The sequence below is a fragment of the Chiloscyllium punctatum genome, chromosome 11 (genome assembly GCF_047496795.1).
Source record: "Chiloscyllium punctatum isolate Juve2018m chromosome 11, sChiPun1.3, whole genome shotgun sequence".
In the NCBI taxonomy this organism is placed as follows: domain Eukaryota; kingdom Metazoa; phylum Chordata; class Chondrichthyes; order Orectolobiformes; family Hemiscylliidae; genus Chiloscyllium; species Chiloscyllium punctatum.
In genome coordinates, this window is record NC_092749.1 from 107523248 (window position 1) to 107540278 (window position 17031).

Genomic DNA, 17031 nt, shown 5'->3' on the forward strand with positions numbered 1-17031 from the left:
CCCCACCACACTCTCGACCCTGAACCCCCCACACTCTCGACCCTGATCCCCCCCACACTCTCGACCCTGATCCCCCCCACACTCTCGACCCTGATCCTCACCACACTCTCGACCCTGATCCCCCCCACACTCTCGACCCTGATCCTCACCACACTCTCGACCCTGATCTCTACCACACTCTCGACCCTGATCCCCGCCACACACTCGACCCTGATCCCCGCCACACACTCGACCCTGATCCCCGCCACACACTCGACCCTGATCCCCCCCACACTCTCGACCCTGATCTCTACCACACTCTCGACCCTGATCCCCGCCACACACTCGACCCTGATCCCCCCCACACTCTCGACCCTGATCCCCCCAACACTCTCGACCCTGATCCCCACCACACTCTCGACCCTGATCCCCACCACACTCTCGACCCTGATCTCTACCACACTCTCGACCCTGATCCCCCCCACACTCTCGACCCTGATCCCCCCCACACTCTCGACTCTGATCCCCACCACACTCTCGACCCTGATCCCCCCCACACTCTCGACCCTGATCCCCCCCACACTCTCGACCCTGATCCCCACCACACTCTCGACCCTGATCCCCACCACACTCTCGACCCTGATCCCCACCACACTCTCGACCCTGATCCCCCCCACACTCTCGACCCTGATCCCCACCACACTCTCGACCCTGATCCCCCCCACACTCTCGACCCTGATCCCCCCCACACTCTCGACCCTGATCCCCACCACACTCTCGACCCTGATCCTCACCACACTCTCGACCCTGATCCCCACTACACTCTCGACCCTGATCCCCACCTCACTCTCGACCCTGATCCCCACCACACTCTCGACCCTGATCCCCACCACACTCTCGACCCTGATCCCCCCCACACTCTCGACCCTGATCCCCCCCACACTCTCGACCCTGATCCCCACCACACTCTCGACCCTGATCCCCCCCAACACTCTCGACCCTGATCCCCCCCACACTCTCGACCCTGATCCCCCCAACACTCTCGACCCTGATCCCCCCCACACTCTCGACCCTGATCCCCCCCACACTCTCGACCCTGATCCCCCCAACACTCTCGACCCTGATCCCCCCAACACTCTCGACCCTGATCCCCCCCACACTCTCGACCCTGATCCTCACCACACTCTCGACCCTGATCCCCATCACACTCTCGACCCTGATCCCCCCCACACTCTCGACCCTGATCCCCACTACACTCTCGACCCTGATCCCCACCACACTCTCGACCCTGATCCCCCCCACACTCTCGACCCTGATCCCCCCCACACTCTCGACCCTGATCCCCCCAACACTCTCGACCCTGATCCCCCCCACACTCTCGACCCTGATCCCCCCCACACTCTCGACCCTGATCCCCCCCACACTCTCGACCCTGATCCCCACCACACTCTCGACCCTGAACCCCCCACACTCTCGACCCTGATCCCCCCCACACTCTCGACCCTGATCCCCCCCACACTCTCGACCCTGATCCTCACCACACTCTCGACCCTGATCCCCCCCACACTCTCGACCCTGATCCTCACCACACTCTCGACCCTGATCTCTACCACACTCTCGACCCTGATCCCCCCCACACTCTCGACCCTGATCCTCACCACACTCTCGACCCTGATCCCCACCTCACTCTCGACCCTGATCCCCACCACACTCTCGACCCTGATCCCCCCCACACTCTCGACCCTGATCCCCACCACACTCTCGACCCTGATCCCCACCACACTCTCGACCCTGATCCCCCCCACACTCTCGACCCTGATCCCCCCCACACTCTCGACCCTGATCCCCACCACACTCTCGACCCTGATCCCCACCACACTCTCGACCCTGATCCTCACCACACTCTCGACCCTGATCTCTACCACACTCTCGACCCTGATCCCCGCCACACACTCGACCCTGATCCCCGCCACACACTCGACCCTGATCCCCCCCACACTCTCGACCCTGATCTCTACCACACTCTCGACCCTGATCCCCGCCACACACTCGACCCTGATCCCCCCCACACTCTCGACCCTGATCCCCACCACACTCTCGACCCTGATCTCTACCACACTCTCGACCCTGATCCCCCCCACACTCTCGACCCTGATCCCCCCCACACTCTCGACCCTGATCCCCCCCACACTCTCGACCCTGATCCCCACCACACTCTCGACCCTGATCCTCACCACACTCTCGACCCTGATCCCCATCACACTCTCGACCCTGATCCCCCCCACACTCTCGACCCTGATCCCCACTACACTCTCGACCCTGATCCCCACCTCACTCTCGACCCTGATCCCCACCACACTCTCGACCCTGATCCCCCCAACACTCTCGACCCTGATCCCCCCCACACTCTCGACCCTGATCCCCCCCACACTCTCGACCCTGATCCCCACCACACTCTCGACCCTGATCCCCACCACACTCTCGACCCTGATCCCCCCCACACTCTCGACCCTGATCCTCACCACACTCTCGACCCTGATCCCCACCACACTCTCGACCCTGATCCCCCCCACACTCTCGACCCTGATCCTCACCACACTCTCGACCCTGATCCTCACCACACTCTCGACCCTGATCCCCACCACACTCTCGACCCTGATCCCCCCAACACTCTCGACCCTGATCCCCCCCACACTCTCGACCCTGATCCTCACCACACTCTCGACCCTGATCCTCACCACACTCCCGACCCTGATCCCCCCCACACTCTCGACCCTGATCCCCACCACACTCTCGACCCTGATCCCCCCCACACTCTCGACCCTGATCCCCCCCACACTCTCGACCCTGATCCCCACCACACTCTCGACCCTGATCCCCCCCACACTCTCGACCCTGATCCCCCCCACACTCTCGACCCTGATCCCCACCACACTCTCGACCCTGATCCCCACCACACTCTCGACCCTGATCCCCACCACACTCTCGACCCTGATCCCCACCACACTCTCGACCCTGATCTCTACCACACTCTCGACCCTGATCCCCACCACACTCTCGACCCTGATCCCCACCTCACTCTCGACCCTGATCCCCACCACACTCTCGACCCTGATCCCCACCACACTCTCGACCCTGATCCCCACCACACTCTCGACCCTGATCCCCCCACCACACTCTCGACCCTGATCCCCACCTCACTCTCGACCCTGAACCCCCCCACACTCTCGACCCTGATCCCCCCAACACTCTCGACCCTGATCCCCCCCCACACTCTCGACCCTGATCCCCCCCACACTCTCGACCCTGATCCCCCCCACACTCCCGACCCTGATCCCCACCACACTCTCGACCCTGATCCCCCCCACACTCTCGACCCTGATCCCCACCACACTCTCGACCCTGAACCCCCCCACACTCTCGACCCTGATCCCCCCACCACACTCTCGACCCTGATCCCCCCCACACTCTCGACCCTGATCCCCCCCACACTCTCGACCCTGATCCTCACCACACTCTCGACCCTGATCCCCCCCACACTCTCGATTCTGATCCCCACCACACTCTCGACCCTGATCCCCCCCACACTCTCGACCCTGATCCTCACCACACTCTCGACCCTGATCCCCCCCACACTCTCGACCCTGATCCCCCCCACACTCTCGACCCTGATCCCCATCACACTCTCGACCCTGATCCCCCCCACACTCTCGACCCTGATCCCCCCCACACTCTCGACCCTGATCCCCATCACACTCTCGACCCTGATCCCCCCCACACTCTCGACCCTGATCCCCACCACACTCTCGACCCTGATCCCCCCCACACTCTCGACCCTGATCCTCACCACACTCTCGACCCTGATCCCCCCCACACTCTCGACCCTGATCCCCACCACACTCTCGACCCTGATCCTCACCACACTCTCGACCCTGATCCCCCCCACACTCTCGACCCTGATCCCCCCAACACTCTCGACCCTGATCCCCACCACACTCTCGACCCTGATCCCCACCACACTCTCGACCCTGATCTCTACCACACTCTCGACCCTGATCCCCACCACACTCTCGACCCTGATCCCCCCCACACTCTCGACCCTGATCCCCACCACACTCTCGACCCTGATCCCCCCCACACTCTCGACCCTGATCCCCCCCACACTCTCGACCCTGATCCCCACCACACTCTCGACCCTGATCCCCCCCACACTCTCGACCCTGATCCCCACCACACTCTCGACCCTGATCCCCCCCACACTCTCGACCCTGATCCCCACCACACTCTCGACCCTGATCCCCCCCACACTCTCGACCCTGATCCCCCCCACACTCTCGACCCTGATCCCCACCACACTCTCGACCCTGATCCCCCCCACACTCTCGACCCTGATCCCCGCCACACTCTCGACCCTGATCCCCACCACACTCCCGACCCTGATCCTCACCACACTCCCGACCCTGATCCCCCCACCACACTCTCGACCCTGATCCTCACCACACTCTCGACCCTGATCCCCCCCACACTCTCGACCCTGATCCCCACCACACTCTCGACCCTGATCCCCCCCACACTCTCGACCCTGATCCTCACCACACTCTCGACCCTGATCCCCCCCACACTCTCGACCCTGATCCCCACCACACTCTCGACCCTGATCCTCACCACACTCTCGACCCTGATCCCCCCACCACACTCTCGACCCTGATCCTCACCACACTCTCGACCCTGATCCTCACCACACTCTCGACCCTGATCCCCCCCACACTCTCGACCCTGATCCCCCCCACACTCTCGACCCTGATCCCCGCCACACTCTCGACCCTGATCCCCCCAACACTCTCGACCCTGATCCCCACCACACTCTCGACCCTGATCCCCACCACACTCTCGACCCTGATCCCCCCCACACTCTCGACCCTGATCCCCCCCACACTCTCGACACTGATCCTCACCACACTCTCGACCCTGATCCCCCCCACACTCTCGACCCTGATCCCCCCACCACACTCTCGACCCTGATCCCCACCACACTCTCGACCCTGATCCCCCCCACACTCTCGACCCTGATCCCCATCACACTCTCGACCCTGATCCCCATCACACTCTCGACCCTGATCCCCCCCACACTCTCGACCCTGATCCCCCCCACACTCTCGACCCTGATCCCCATCACACTCTCGACCCTGATCCCCATCACACTCTCGACCCTGATCCCCATCACACTCTCGACCCTGATCCCCCCCACACTCTCGACCCTGATCCCCCCCACACTCTCGACCCTGATCCCCACCACACTCTCGACCCTGATCCCCACCACACTCTCGACCCTGATCCCCCCCCACACTCTCGACCCTGATCCCCCCCACACTCTCGACCCTGATCCCCCCCCACACTCTCGACCCTGATCCCCCCCAACACTCTCGACCCTGATCCCCCCCACACTCTCGACCCTGATCCCCCCACCACACTCTCGACCCTGATCCCCACCACACTCTCGACCCTGATCCCCCCCACACTCTCGACCCTGATCCCCATCACACTCTCGACCCTGATCCCCATCACACTCTCGACCCTGATCCCCACCACACTCTCGACCCTGATCCCCGCCACACTCTCGACCCTGATCCCCACCTCACTCTCGACCCTGATCTCTACCACACTCTCGACCCTGATCCCCCCCACACTCTCGACCCTGATCCCCACCACACTCCCGACCCTGATCCCCCCAACACTCTCGACCCTGATCCCCCCCACACTCTCGACCCTGATCCCCACCACACTCTCGACCCTGATCCCCCCCACACTCTCGACCCTGATCCCCCCCACACTCTCGACCCTGATCCCCCCCACACTCTCGACCCTGATCCCCCCCACACTCCCGACCCTGATCCCCACCACACTCCCGACCCTGATCCCCCCAACACTCTCGACCCTGATCCCCATCACACTCTCGACCCTGATCCTCACCACACTCTCGACCCTGATCCCCCCCACACTCTCGACCCTGATCCCCCCCACACTCTCGACCCTGATCCCCCCCACACTCTCGACCCTGATCCCCCCCACACTCTCGACCCTGATCCCCCCCACACTCTCGACCCTGATCCCCACCACACTCTCGACCCTGATCCCCCCCACACTCTCGACCCTGATCTCTACCACACTCTCGACCCTGATCCCCCCCACACTCTCGACCCTGATCCCCCCCACACTCTCGACCCTGATCCCCACCACACTCTCGACCCTGATCCCCACCACACTCTCGACCCTGATCCCCCCAACACTCTCGACCCTGATCTCTACCACACTCTCGACCCTGATCCCCCCCACACTCTCGACCCTGATCCCCCCCACACTCTCGACCCTGATCCCCCCCACACTCTCGACCCTGATCCCCCCAACACTCTCGACCCTGATCCCCCCCACACTCTCGACCCTGATCCCCCCCACACTCTCGACCCTGATCCCCCCCACACTCTCGACCCTGATCTCTACCACACTCTCGACCCTGATCCCCCCCACACTCTCGACCCTGATCCCCCCCACACTCTCGACCCTGATCCCCCCCACACTCTCGACCCTGATCTCTACCACACTCTCGACCCTGATCCCCCCCACACTCTCGACCCTGATCCCCCCCACACTCTCGACCCTGATCCCCCCCACACTCTCGACCCTGATCCCCCCCACACTCCCGACCCTGATCCCCACCACACTCTCGACCCTGATCCCCCCCACACTCTCGACCCTGATCCCCCCCACACTCTCGACCCTGATCCCCACCACACTCTCGACCCTGATCCCCACCACACTCTCGACCCTGATCCCCCCCACACTCTCGACCCTGATCCCCCCCACACTCTCGACCCTGATCCCCCCCACACTCTCGACCCTGATCCCCACCACACTCTCGACCCTGATCCCCACCACACTCTCGACCCTGATCCCCCCCACACTCTCGACCCTGATCCCCCCCACACTCTCGACCCTGATCCCCACCACACTCTCGACCCTGATCCCCACCACACTCTCGACCCTGATCCCCCCCACACTCTCGACCCTGATCCCCCCCACACTCTCGACCCTGATCCCCACCACACTCTCGACCCTGATCCCCCCACACTCTCGACCCTGATCCCCCCAACACTCTCGACCCTGATCTCTACCACACTCTCGACCCTGATCCCCACCACACTCTCGACCCTGATCCTCACCACACTCTCGACCCTGATCCCCACCTCACTCTCGACCCTGATCCTCACCACACTCTCGACCCTGATCCCCCCAACACTCTCGACCCTGATCTCTACCACACTCTCGACCCTGATCCCCACCACACTCTCGACCCTGATCTCTACCACACTCTCGACCCTGATCCCCACCACACTCTCGACCCTGATCCTCACCACACTCTCGACCCTGATCCTCACCACACTCTCGACCCTGATCCCCACCACACTCTCGACCCTGATCCCCCCCACACTCTCGACCCTGATCCCCCCCACACTCTCGACCCTGATCTCTACCACACTCTCGACCCTGATCCCCACCACACTCTCGACCCTGATCCCCACCACACTCTCGACCCTGATCTCCACCACACTCTCGACCCTGATCTCTACCACACTCTCGACCCTGATCCCCCCCACACTCTCGACCCTGAACCCCCCCACACTCTCGACCCTGATCCCCACCACACTCTCGACCCTGATCCCCCCCAACACTCTCGACCCTGATCCCCACCACACTCTCGACCCTGATCCCCCCCACACTCTCGACCCTGATCCCCACCACACTCTCGACCCTGATCCCCACCACACTCTCGACCCTGATCCCCACCACACTCCCGACCCTGATCCCCACCACACTCTCGACCCTGATCCCCACCACACTCTCGACCCTGATCCCCCCCACACTCTCGACCCTGATCCCCCCAACACTCTCGACCCTGATCCCCCCCACACTCTCGACCCTGATCCCCCCCACACTCTCGACCCTGATCCCCACCACACTCTCGACCCTGATCCCCCCAACACTCTCGACCCTGATCCCCCCCACACTCTCGACCCTGATCCCCATCACACTCTCGACCCTGATCCCCCCCACACTCTCGACCCTGATCCCTACCACACTCTCGACCCTGATCTCTACCACACTCTCGACCCTGATCCCCACCACACTCTCGACCCTGATCCCCCCCACACTCTCGACCCTGATCCCCCCCACACTCTCGACCCTGATCCCCCCAACACTCTCGACCCTGATCCCCCCCACACTCTCGACCCTGATCCCTACCACACTCTCGACCCTGATCCCCCCCACACTCTCGACCCTGATCCCCCCCACACTCTCGACCCTGATCCCCACCACACTCTCGACCCTGATCCCCACCACACTCTCGACCCTGATCCCCACCACACTCTCGACCCTGATCCCTACCACACTCTCGACCCTGATCTCTACCACACTCTCGACCCTGATCCCCCCCACACTCTCGACCCTGATCCCCCCCACACTCTCGACCCTGATCCCCACCACACTCTCGACCCTGATCCCCCCCACACTCTCGACCCTGATCCCCACCACACTCTCGACCCTGATCCCCACCACACTCTCGACCCTGATCCCCACCACACTCTCGACCCTGATCCCCATCACACTCTCGACCCTGATCCCCCCCACACTCTCGACCCTGATCCCCCCCACACTCTCGACCCTGATCCCCCCCACACTCCCGACCCTGATCTCTACCACACTCTCGACCCTGATCTCCAGCATCTGCAATCCTCACTTTCTTCTCGTTTGAGAGAGGCCAATTTTTTTCAAAGATTATTCATTTGTCAGGATAAACTAAAATATAGTCAGCTGTATCTGAAGTGTAAGACATTTAAATCTGCTTTTACTGTGTTGACTGGCATCAGTTGGCTGGGCAGCTGGTTTGCAATACAGCGTATGGGTTCAATTCCTGCTCCAGCTTAGGTTACCATGGTGGATTACCTTAATCTCCCCCTCACCTGAGGCATGGCGACCCTCACATTAAACCACCAGCAGTCACCTCTCTCTTTAATGAGCGAGCAGCCCTATGACTATGATAACTTTATTCATTTAATACTCTACAATATTTAATATATCTGGAAGATTTATTGACAATTTTTAGTCTATCTTTACGTAATTTCGAATCCGCATTCATGTTGTAGTAATCACCAAATATCCAGCAAATGCAATTGCATTGCTTTATTCGCCTGAGACACTTGTTTGGACAGGAGCACAAATGATGGTGACATGAACTCTCACATTTGTGTAATCAGAGTCCATAACCTAACCATTTGATCAGTAGCATAAGCACAATGCTGAACTCTAGCTGCTGCACTTTCTGTGTGGTGCAGTCTTGTTGACCCTCTGAGTGTTTTTTTTAAATTCCTCGTGGACCGAACCACGGAGTTAAGGCACTGCTGTGAATTGTATTTTAGCAGATGTTCTGAAGATGCTAAATCACCTTGCCTATCAGTGCTCATCACTGAATGGATGACAGCCTGAAAAATATTGCCCTTGAAAGAACAACAGCTGTTGTGCATTGTAAATTATGCATTCACAAAGCACCTTGGGAATAGTTGCATAGCTTAAGGGCAAGGACTTTTGGTGTGCTTGGCAAGGAATCTGCAACATGGGAGTTTTATGGATAAAATCTATAATTTGAGGGATAAGAATTATGATTAATGGATATGGCTTTGGTTCTCTGCTTGATGTCAGTCTCACCAGTTATGAAAATTCTGGCTGTATGAAGTGACAGGCTAGTTTTAAGGGTTATGACAGTTGTGTTAATATAAATGCAAAATCAGTGCAATTTCTGCTTTCCTTAAATTAGACAAACAGGCATTATCTCCCACAGCAAGTGGTGATTTGTCTTAAATGTTCACTGTGATTGTTAATAATTTTAATGAATAAAACCTCCCTTCAGTTGCTGCCTTTTGTCTCAGAAATGTTAGTGATACCTCAGGTGGGATAGTGTGCAGTTGAAATTGCCCTCTGCGATTTGTGAAATTAGCATATTCCTATCAAATTCTGTTCTGCTCTATTGCAACACAATTGTTAGCCTACTTTGAGCTGAAAAAGTTCAAGTTAAAGAATGGGTTAAAACAGATGCTGACACACTGTGCATTGGATAATGACTGCTGTTTCAGGCTTTAGGAAGCCAGAAATCTGCCTCAATCCATTAATTTTCACTTTTTGGTTTTATTATCAATCATATTTTGTGCATTCAGATGCAAGTTATGCATTAATGATTAACAGGGGGCTCTTTTAGCCCACACTCAATAAATACTATTAACATGTAATTTTGGCCGATTAATATGTTGGTGGTGAACTGAGACACAAATTGCTCAGTGTCTGTTGTGCAGCATTTTGGGCAGCATTTAGTCAGAACAGAACTCCATTTATTATGAATGAACATTACATATATTGTATCTTCGGAGCTGTTCATTAAACTTCACCCGATTGTAACTTCTTTCCTTTGTTTAACAGATGTGTAGAGTTAGATTGTTGGGATGGAAAAGGGGAGGACCAGGAGCCCATAATAACACATGGAAAGGCCATGTGCACAGATATTCTTTTTAAGGTAAAGTTGTTGCTCGGAATAACCTTGACTGAACAATGTTTTGAGTTTTCACATTTTCTACAGTGTTGATGTAAAGGCCTTGTGTCATGACTTGGGTTCTGACGTGTTGACATTCCACTTGGGATTCCAATGTCGGAATGTCATCCTTGGACTATTTCGATAAATGTTCACTTATTGAAAAGCGTGAAGATCAACTTCTGGAAGATGTGGGTTTGAATCCTACTTACAGAATCTTGAGCATATCAATGAGACTCACACTCATTGGGTCACACAGCCGTGAAACAGGCCCTTCAGTCCAACCAGCCCATGCTGACCATAATCCCAAACTAAACTAGCCGCACCTGCCTGCACTTGGCCCACATCCCTCCAATACAAAATTTGGGGATTGCTGTGTTGTCTCTCAGCTGGGATCGGGTCAACCATCAACCAACGTGGGAAGGCTGTGGCCTAGTGGTGTTTTTGCTAAACTGTTAATCCGCAGACCCAGGTGATGTTCTGGGGACCTGGGTTCAAATCCCATCATGATATTTGACTTCGACCAAAGAAAATCTGGAATGAAGAGTCTAATGATGACCAAGAAGACATTGCTGGTTATCAGGAGAAAACATTGAGTTCACTAATATCCTTTAGGGAAGGAAACTGCTATCCTCACCTGGTCTGGCCTACATGTGACTCCAGACTCTCAGCAATGTGGTTAACCTCTGGGTAATTAGGGATGGGCAATAAAAGCTGTCCTGGCCAGTAATGTCCTCATCCCATCAATAAATTTTTTAAAAACTGTTAGTGTTTATTTCGTCACTCTTTGTGGAATCATGCTGTGTAAAAATGAGCTGCTGTACGTTTTATGTTCCAACAATGATCATGCTTCAAAGATACCTCATTGTTGCCAATTATAACATGTTGAGATCATGAAATAGAAAATAGGAGTAGACCATTCAGCCCTTCGAGCCTAATCCACCATTCATTATGATCATGGCTGATCATCCAACTCAATAGCCTGTTCTTGCTTTCTCACCATATCCTTTTTAGCCTCAAATGCCATATCCGACTCCTTGAAATCATACAATGTTTGGCCTTGACTGCTTTCTATGACAGTGAATTCCACAGACTCACCACTCTTTGGGTGAAGAAATTTCTCCTCATCTTGGTCCTAAATACTACACTCTATATCCTTAAACTGTGGCCCCAATCATTAGGAATATCCTTTCTGCATCCACCCTGTTACATGAGAGAAATTAAAGTCTTTTTTGTTAAGTCAGTTCACCTAAATCATGGTCATAGAGATGTACAGCATGGAAACAGACCCTTCGGTCCAACTCATCCTTGCTGACCAGATATCCTAAATTAATCTAGTCCCATATGCCGGTGCTCAGCCCACATCCTCTAAACCCTTCCTATTCATATACCCATCCAGGTGCCTTTTAAATGTTATAATTGTACCAGCCTCCACCACTTCCTCTGGCAGCTCATTCCATACACGCACCACCCTCTGCATGAAAAAGTTGCCCCTTAAGTCCCTTTTAAATTTCTCCCCTCTCATCCTAAACTGATGCCCTCTAGTTGAGCAGAACATCAAAATTAAGTTTCAAAAATAAAAAGTTGTAAGGTAAAAGTTCACTTGCTTCAGTGATAATTCATGATCGGGCGTGACAAATTTAAAACGTTACCATGGGAGTGTTTTGTTCTGGATTGCCCATTTAATTATTAATCAAATTGTCTCAGTAAATGTACAAACTTTAGATAGTATAGTTTTCCCATCGATCACAGGGTCATTTCTTAAATAATGCTTAATTTCAATTGCTTAGATTTGTGTCAACAAAAAACAACTTGACTTTCCAAATGTTGCATTCTAACTTTGCAGAGTGATTAGTCATTGAGTCATACAGCATGAAAACCGACCCTCCGCTCCAATCAGTCCATGCCAAACACAATCCCAAACAAACCCAGTCCCATCTCCTTGCTCCTGGTCCATATCCCTCCACACCTTTCATATTCATCAACCTATCCAAATGTATTTTAAACATTGCGATTGTGCCCACCTCCGCCATAGAGTCATAGAGACATACAGCACGGAAACAGACCCTTCGGTCCAACTCGTCCATGCTGACCAGATATCCTAAACTAATTCAGTCCCATTTGCCAGCACTTGGCCCTAATCCCTTTAAACCCTTCCTATTCACATACTCATCCACAAGTTTTTTAAGTGTTGTAATTGTACCCGCCTCCACCACTTCCTCTGGCAGTTCATTCCATACACGCACCAACCTTTGCATGAAAAAGTTGCCCGTTGAGTCCCTTTTAAATTTTCCCCTCTCACCCTAAACCTATTCCCTCTCATTCTGGACTCCCCCAATTCAGGGAAAAGACCTTGTCTAATTACCTTATCCATGGTCCTCATGATTTTATAAACCTCTATAAGGACACCCCTCAGCCTCCAACGCTCCAGGAGGCCCAGTCTGTTCAGCCTCATCCTATAGCTCAAACCCTCCAACCCTGCTAACATCCTTGTAAATATTTTCTAAACTCTTTAAGTTGCACAACATCCTTCCTATAGGAGGGAGACCAGAATTGCATGCAATATTCCAAATGTGGCCTAACCAATGTCCAGTACATACACAACATGACCTCCCATGATACTCACTGCTCTGACCAATAAAGGAAAGCATACCAAACACCTTCTTCACTATCCTATCTACCTGAGACTCCACTTTCAAGGAGCTATGAACCTGCACTCCAAGGTCTCTTTGTCCAGCAACACTCCCCAGGACCTTACCACTTCCTTAGGAAGTTCATTCCACACACAAACCACCATCTTTGTAAAAAATAATTGCCCCTCATGTCTTTTTTAAATCTCTCTTCTCACACCTTAAAAATATACCCCCAGCCTTGAAATCCCCCATCCTAGTGAAAAGGCAATGACCATTAACTCTCTCTATACCCCTCATTTTTTTATAAACTTCTATAAGGTCATAACCTCCTGTGAAAAATCCCCAGCCTTTCTTTGTGACTCAAACCTTCCATACCCGGCAACATCCTGGTAAATCTCTTCTGAACCTTCTCCAGCTTAATCTTGTCTCCATTACTGTCTCAAGCAGCATGTTCCAAATACCTATCACCTTCTGAGGAACAAGAGATTCTCAAATTTCCTCTAAAGCACTTGTTTCTCACTTTAGACTTGTGCTTTCTGGTCTTAATGAGGAAGTGTCTGGAAATGTTAACCTTATCAAGGACAACATAAGATATTTGTAGCTGCAACAAAAAAATGCCTCTGTAATTTGAGCTGTTTTTATTGTTGGACCATACAACATAGGCATCTCTAGTGCCCACATTTATTGTATTCAGGAGATGATGGTAACCCACCTGCTCAAACCATTGACATCTATCTGGTGTAGTTGCATCCACATGTTGTTTGGAACTTATAAGAAAAGGAGGAGGTTAATCTCTCAAGCCTGTTCCGTCATTCAGTGAGATCATGGCTGATCAATAACCTCAGAGGCCTCTTCTGGAACACTGTGTCCAATTCTGGTTGCCCAGTTATAGGAAGGATGGTATTCACTTCAAGAGGGCTCAGAAGAGATTTACCAGGATGTTGCCAGGTGTGGAACGTTTGAGTTATAAAGAAAGGCTGGATAAGCTGGGACTTTCTTCACTGGAACGTACGAGGCTGGAAGGCGACCTTATCAAGGTTTATAAAATCATGAGTGGTAGAGATAGGGTTAAGTTTAGGTGTCTTTTCCCTGAGGGTGGGGCGCTTCAAGATGAGGAGCCATGATTGATGATTGCGGTATAATTAATGTTGGGTGATTGACATTTCTGACAGTGAAATAACGCAAAGGGTCACAGAGATTTGATTTATTATTGTCACATCTACCTAAGTACAGTGAAAAGTTTGTTTTTGCTGTCAGTGCAGGCAGAATTTAATATACAAAGACATATAGATCATAGGGTGTTAGACAGAGCAAGGTACATAAGGTTGCGGCTGCACACAAGGTACACAAAAGCAAGATCAATACTAAATTTGAAACTAGAGATGTCCATTCAGCAGTCTAATAAAAACAGGGAAGAAGCTGTCCTTGAATCCATTGGTACCTGTATTTAAGCTTCTATATCTTCTGCCTGACGGAAGAGATTACAAGAGACTATTACCGGGTTGGGACTCTTTCACATTAAAAGAGACTCTAGAAGCTTGGGTCATTGTTATTTCTGAGACATCAGAGGTTATATCAGCCTTATTTAAAATGTGTAATGAAAATGTCATTTTGTTGGTAGGATGTAATTCAAGCCATCAAAGAAACAGCGTTTGTGACTTCTGATTATCCTGTTATCCTGTCCTTTGAAAATCACTGCAGGTAATGTCTTATGTGAAGTTTAATAAAATAGGTTACTGCTTTTAATGCTGTGAGACACAATCATGACTCTGACAATTATTTCTATTTTACAGTAAACCCCAGCAGTACAAGATGGCCAAGTATTGTGAAGAAATCTTTGGAGAGCTTTTACTGAAGCAGCCCCATGAACTCCATGTAGTATGATTGCCATTTTTACATTTTTTGTATATATTATTAAAAGCCATTGGGATTTAAACCCCTATAATAGAATGTTGCAGTGGACAGACAGTGTAGTGAACCTATCCACCATTTCTGCTGCGGCCGTGTGACTGGAAATTCACGTCTCTGAGTCCAAGCGTTCTGGTCCCCATTCCACAACCTGAGCACAGAAATCAAGAGCACTGACACTCCTGTGCAACACCGAGGGAGGGCCACACTGTCAAAGGTGCTGGCTTTCGAAAGGCGGGTACAACTGTGTCAGTGCCTTCCTTCTCAGGTTTTCGATGAGGAGCACAGAGCCCCTCCTCAGCGTCCCAGCCAATTTTTATCCCTCAATCAAAAAAAAACCCAATGTTGTCACATTACTGTTTGTCAGAGCTTGCTCAGTGCAAATTGGCTGTTTTCCCTACATTACTGCTGTGACTACACTTCAGAAGTACTTCGTTGGCTAGCAAGTGCTTTGGGATATCATGTGGCTGTGAAAGGCGCGATATAAATACAATTCCTTTGATTGCTTTACAGCTTGAAGCTGGCCGACCTCTGCCATCTCCCAATGATCTGAAAAGAAAAATACTAATCAAAAATAAAAGATTAAAACCTGAAGTAGAATCAAGTAAGTTTGGAAATGAGTAAGATCTGAAAAACTCTTAACTAGATGATTGAACAAGTGGGTTGTGGAACAGGTGTTTGGAGTGGTGACTACCAGAGGAATCCAGTTGTCTTAAGATCAAAGTTTACAACTTGTCAGAAAAAAAACGGAACAATAAATGAATAAGTCTGATGTTAGGTCTCATTAAGTTAATTTGTATCTTATAGAGGTTCTTGTACAAACCTCAGAACTTACTAACCTGCAATATTTGTGCAGTAATATTAAAGTTCCTTTGAAGAATGAACTTGTCTGAAATGTATACTCAGGCACTGACCTTCGTTCTTGATTCATCGAGTCACACAACACAGAAACAGACCCTTCAGTCCAACCAATCCATGCTGACCATTATCCCAAACTAAACTAGACCCCATCTGCCTGCACTTGGCCCATATCCCTCCAAACCTTTCCCAATCATGAACTTATCCAAATGTCTTTTAAATGTTCTAACTGTACCCGCATCCACCACTTCCTCTGGAGGTTCATTCCACACACAAATCACTCTCTATATAAAATAGCTGCCCCTCGCATCTTTTTATTATCTTTCTCCTCTCACCTTAAAAATATGTCCCTAGTCTTGAAAACTCCCACTTTCGGGAAAACAGACCTGCCATTCACCTTATCTGTACTCCTCATGATTTTATAAACCTCTATAAGGTCACCCGCCAACCTCCGATGCAGGGAAAGTCATTGTCTAGCAGCATTAATGCGAGAATGTTAATCTAGAAACCCAGGTAATCTTCTGGGGACCCAGGTTCAAGCCCTACCACAGGCAATAAATGCTGGTCGAGCCAACAGCACAGGTGATGTTGGAGGCAAAATGAACCTTTTGTCGCAGCATTGTAGTTGGTTGCATTATTGTTGTGATATTGTTTTGTTACGATCTGCCTGCACTGCATGCAAAACAGAACTTTTCACTGTACTTGGCGACATGTGACAATAATAGATCAAATCAAAAACAGGAAATTACACTTCGACTACTTGATATATTAGCTGTGGAATAGGAGAGGACCATGCATCACACACACATACACACACACACACACACACGTATCTTCATTGCCTGCAAGGTCAGTCTGTAAAATTGTGATCCTGTTGAATGCATTCTTGGTAGTTTGATGTCACTTTATTTTACGAAAGTTACAACAGGTTCAATATCCTCCAACATGGTTAGCCTCTCTCGAAAGGGAAGCGTACAAACATTGACAGGAAAACAATTTTAAAGTTAATAATTTTTTTCT

The 17031-nt window shown here is 52.3% G+C and overlaps 1 protein-coding gene across 15 annotated transcripts in view; it reads left to right on the forward strand.

The window, feature by feature from the left end:
• The window catches only part of plcb4a (phospholipase C, beta 4a), a 560059-nt gene that overhangs the window by 387852 nt on the left and 155176 nt on the right, over positions 1–17031 (forward strand). For all 15 annotated transcript variants that reach the window (XM_072581470.1, XM_072581466.1, XM_072581480.1 and 12 more), the window contains 4 exons: positions 10504–10597; positions 14867–14946; positions 15039–15123; positions 15667–15757. In XM_072581470.1, coding sequence (XP_072437571.1) covers positions 10504–10597; positions 14867–14946; positions 15039–15123; positions 15667–15757 — 350 coding nt within the window. The remainder of the gene's footprint in view (positions 1–10503; positions 10598–14866; positions 14947–15038; positions 15124–15666; positions 15758–17031) is intronic.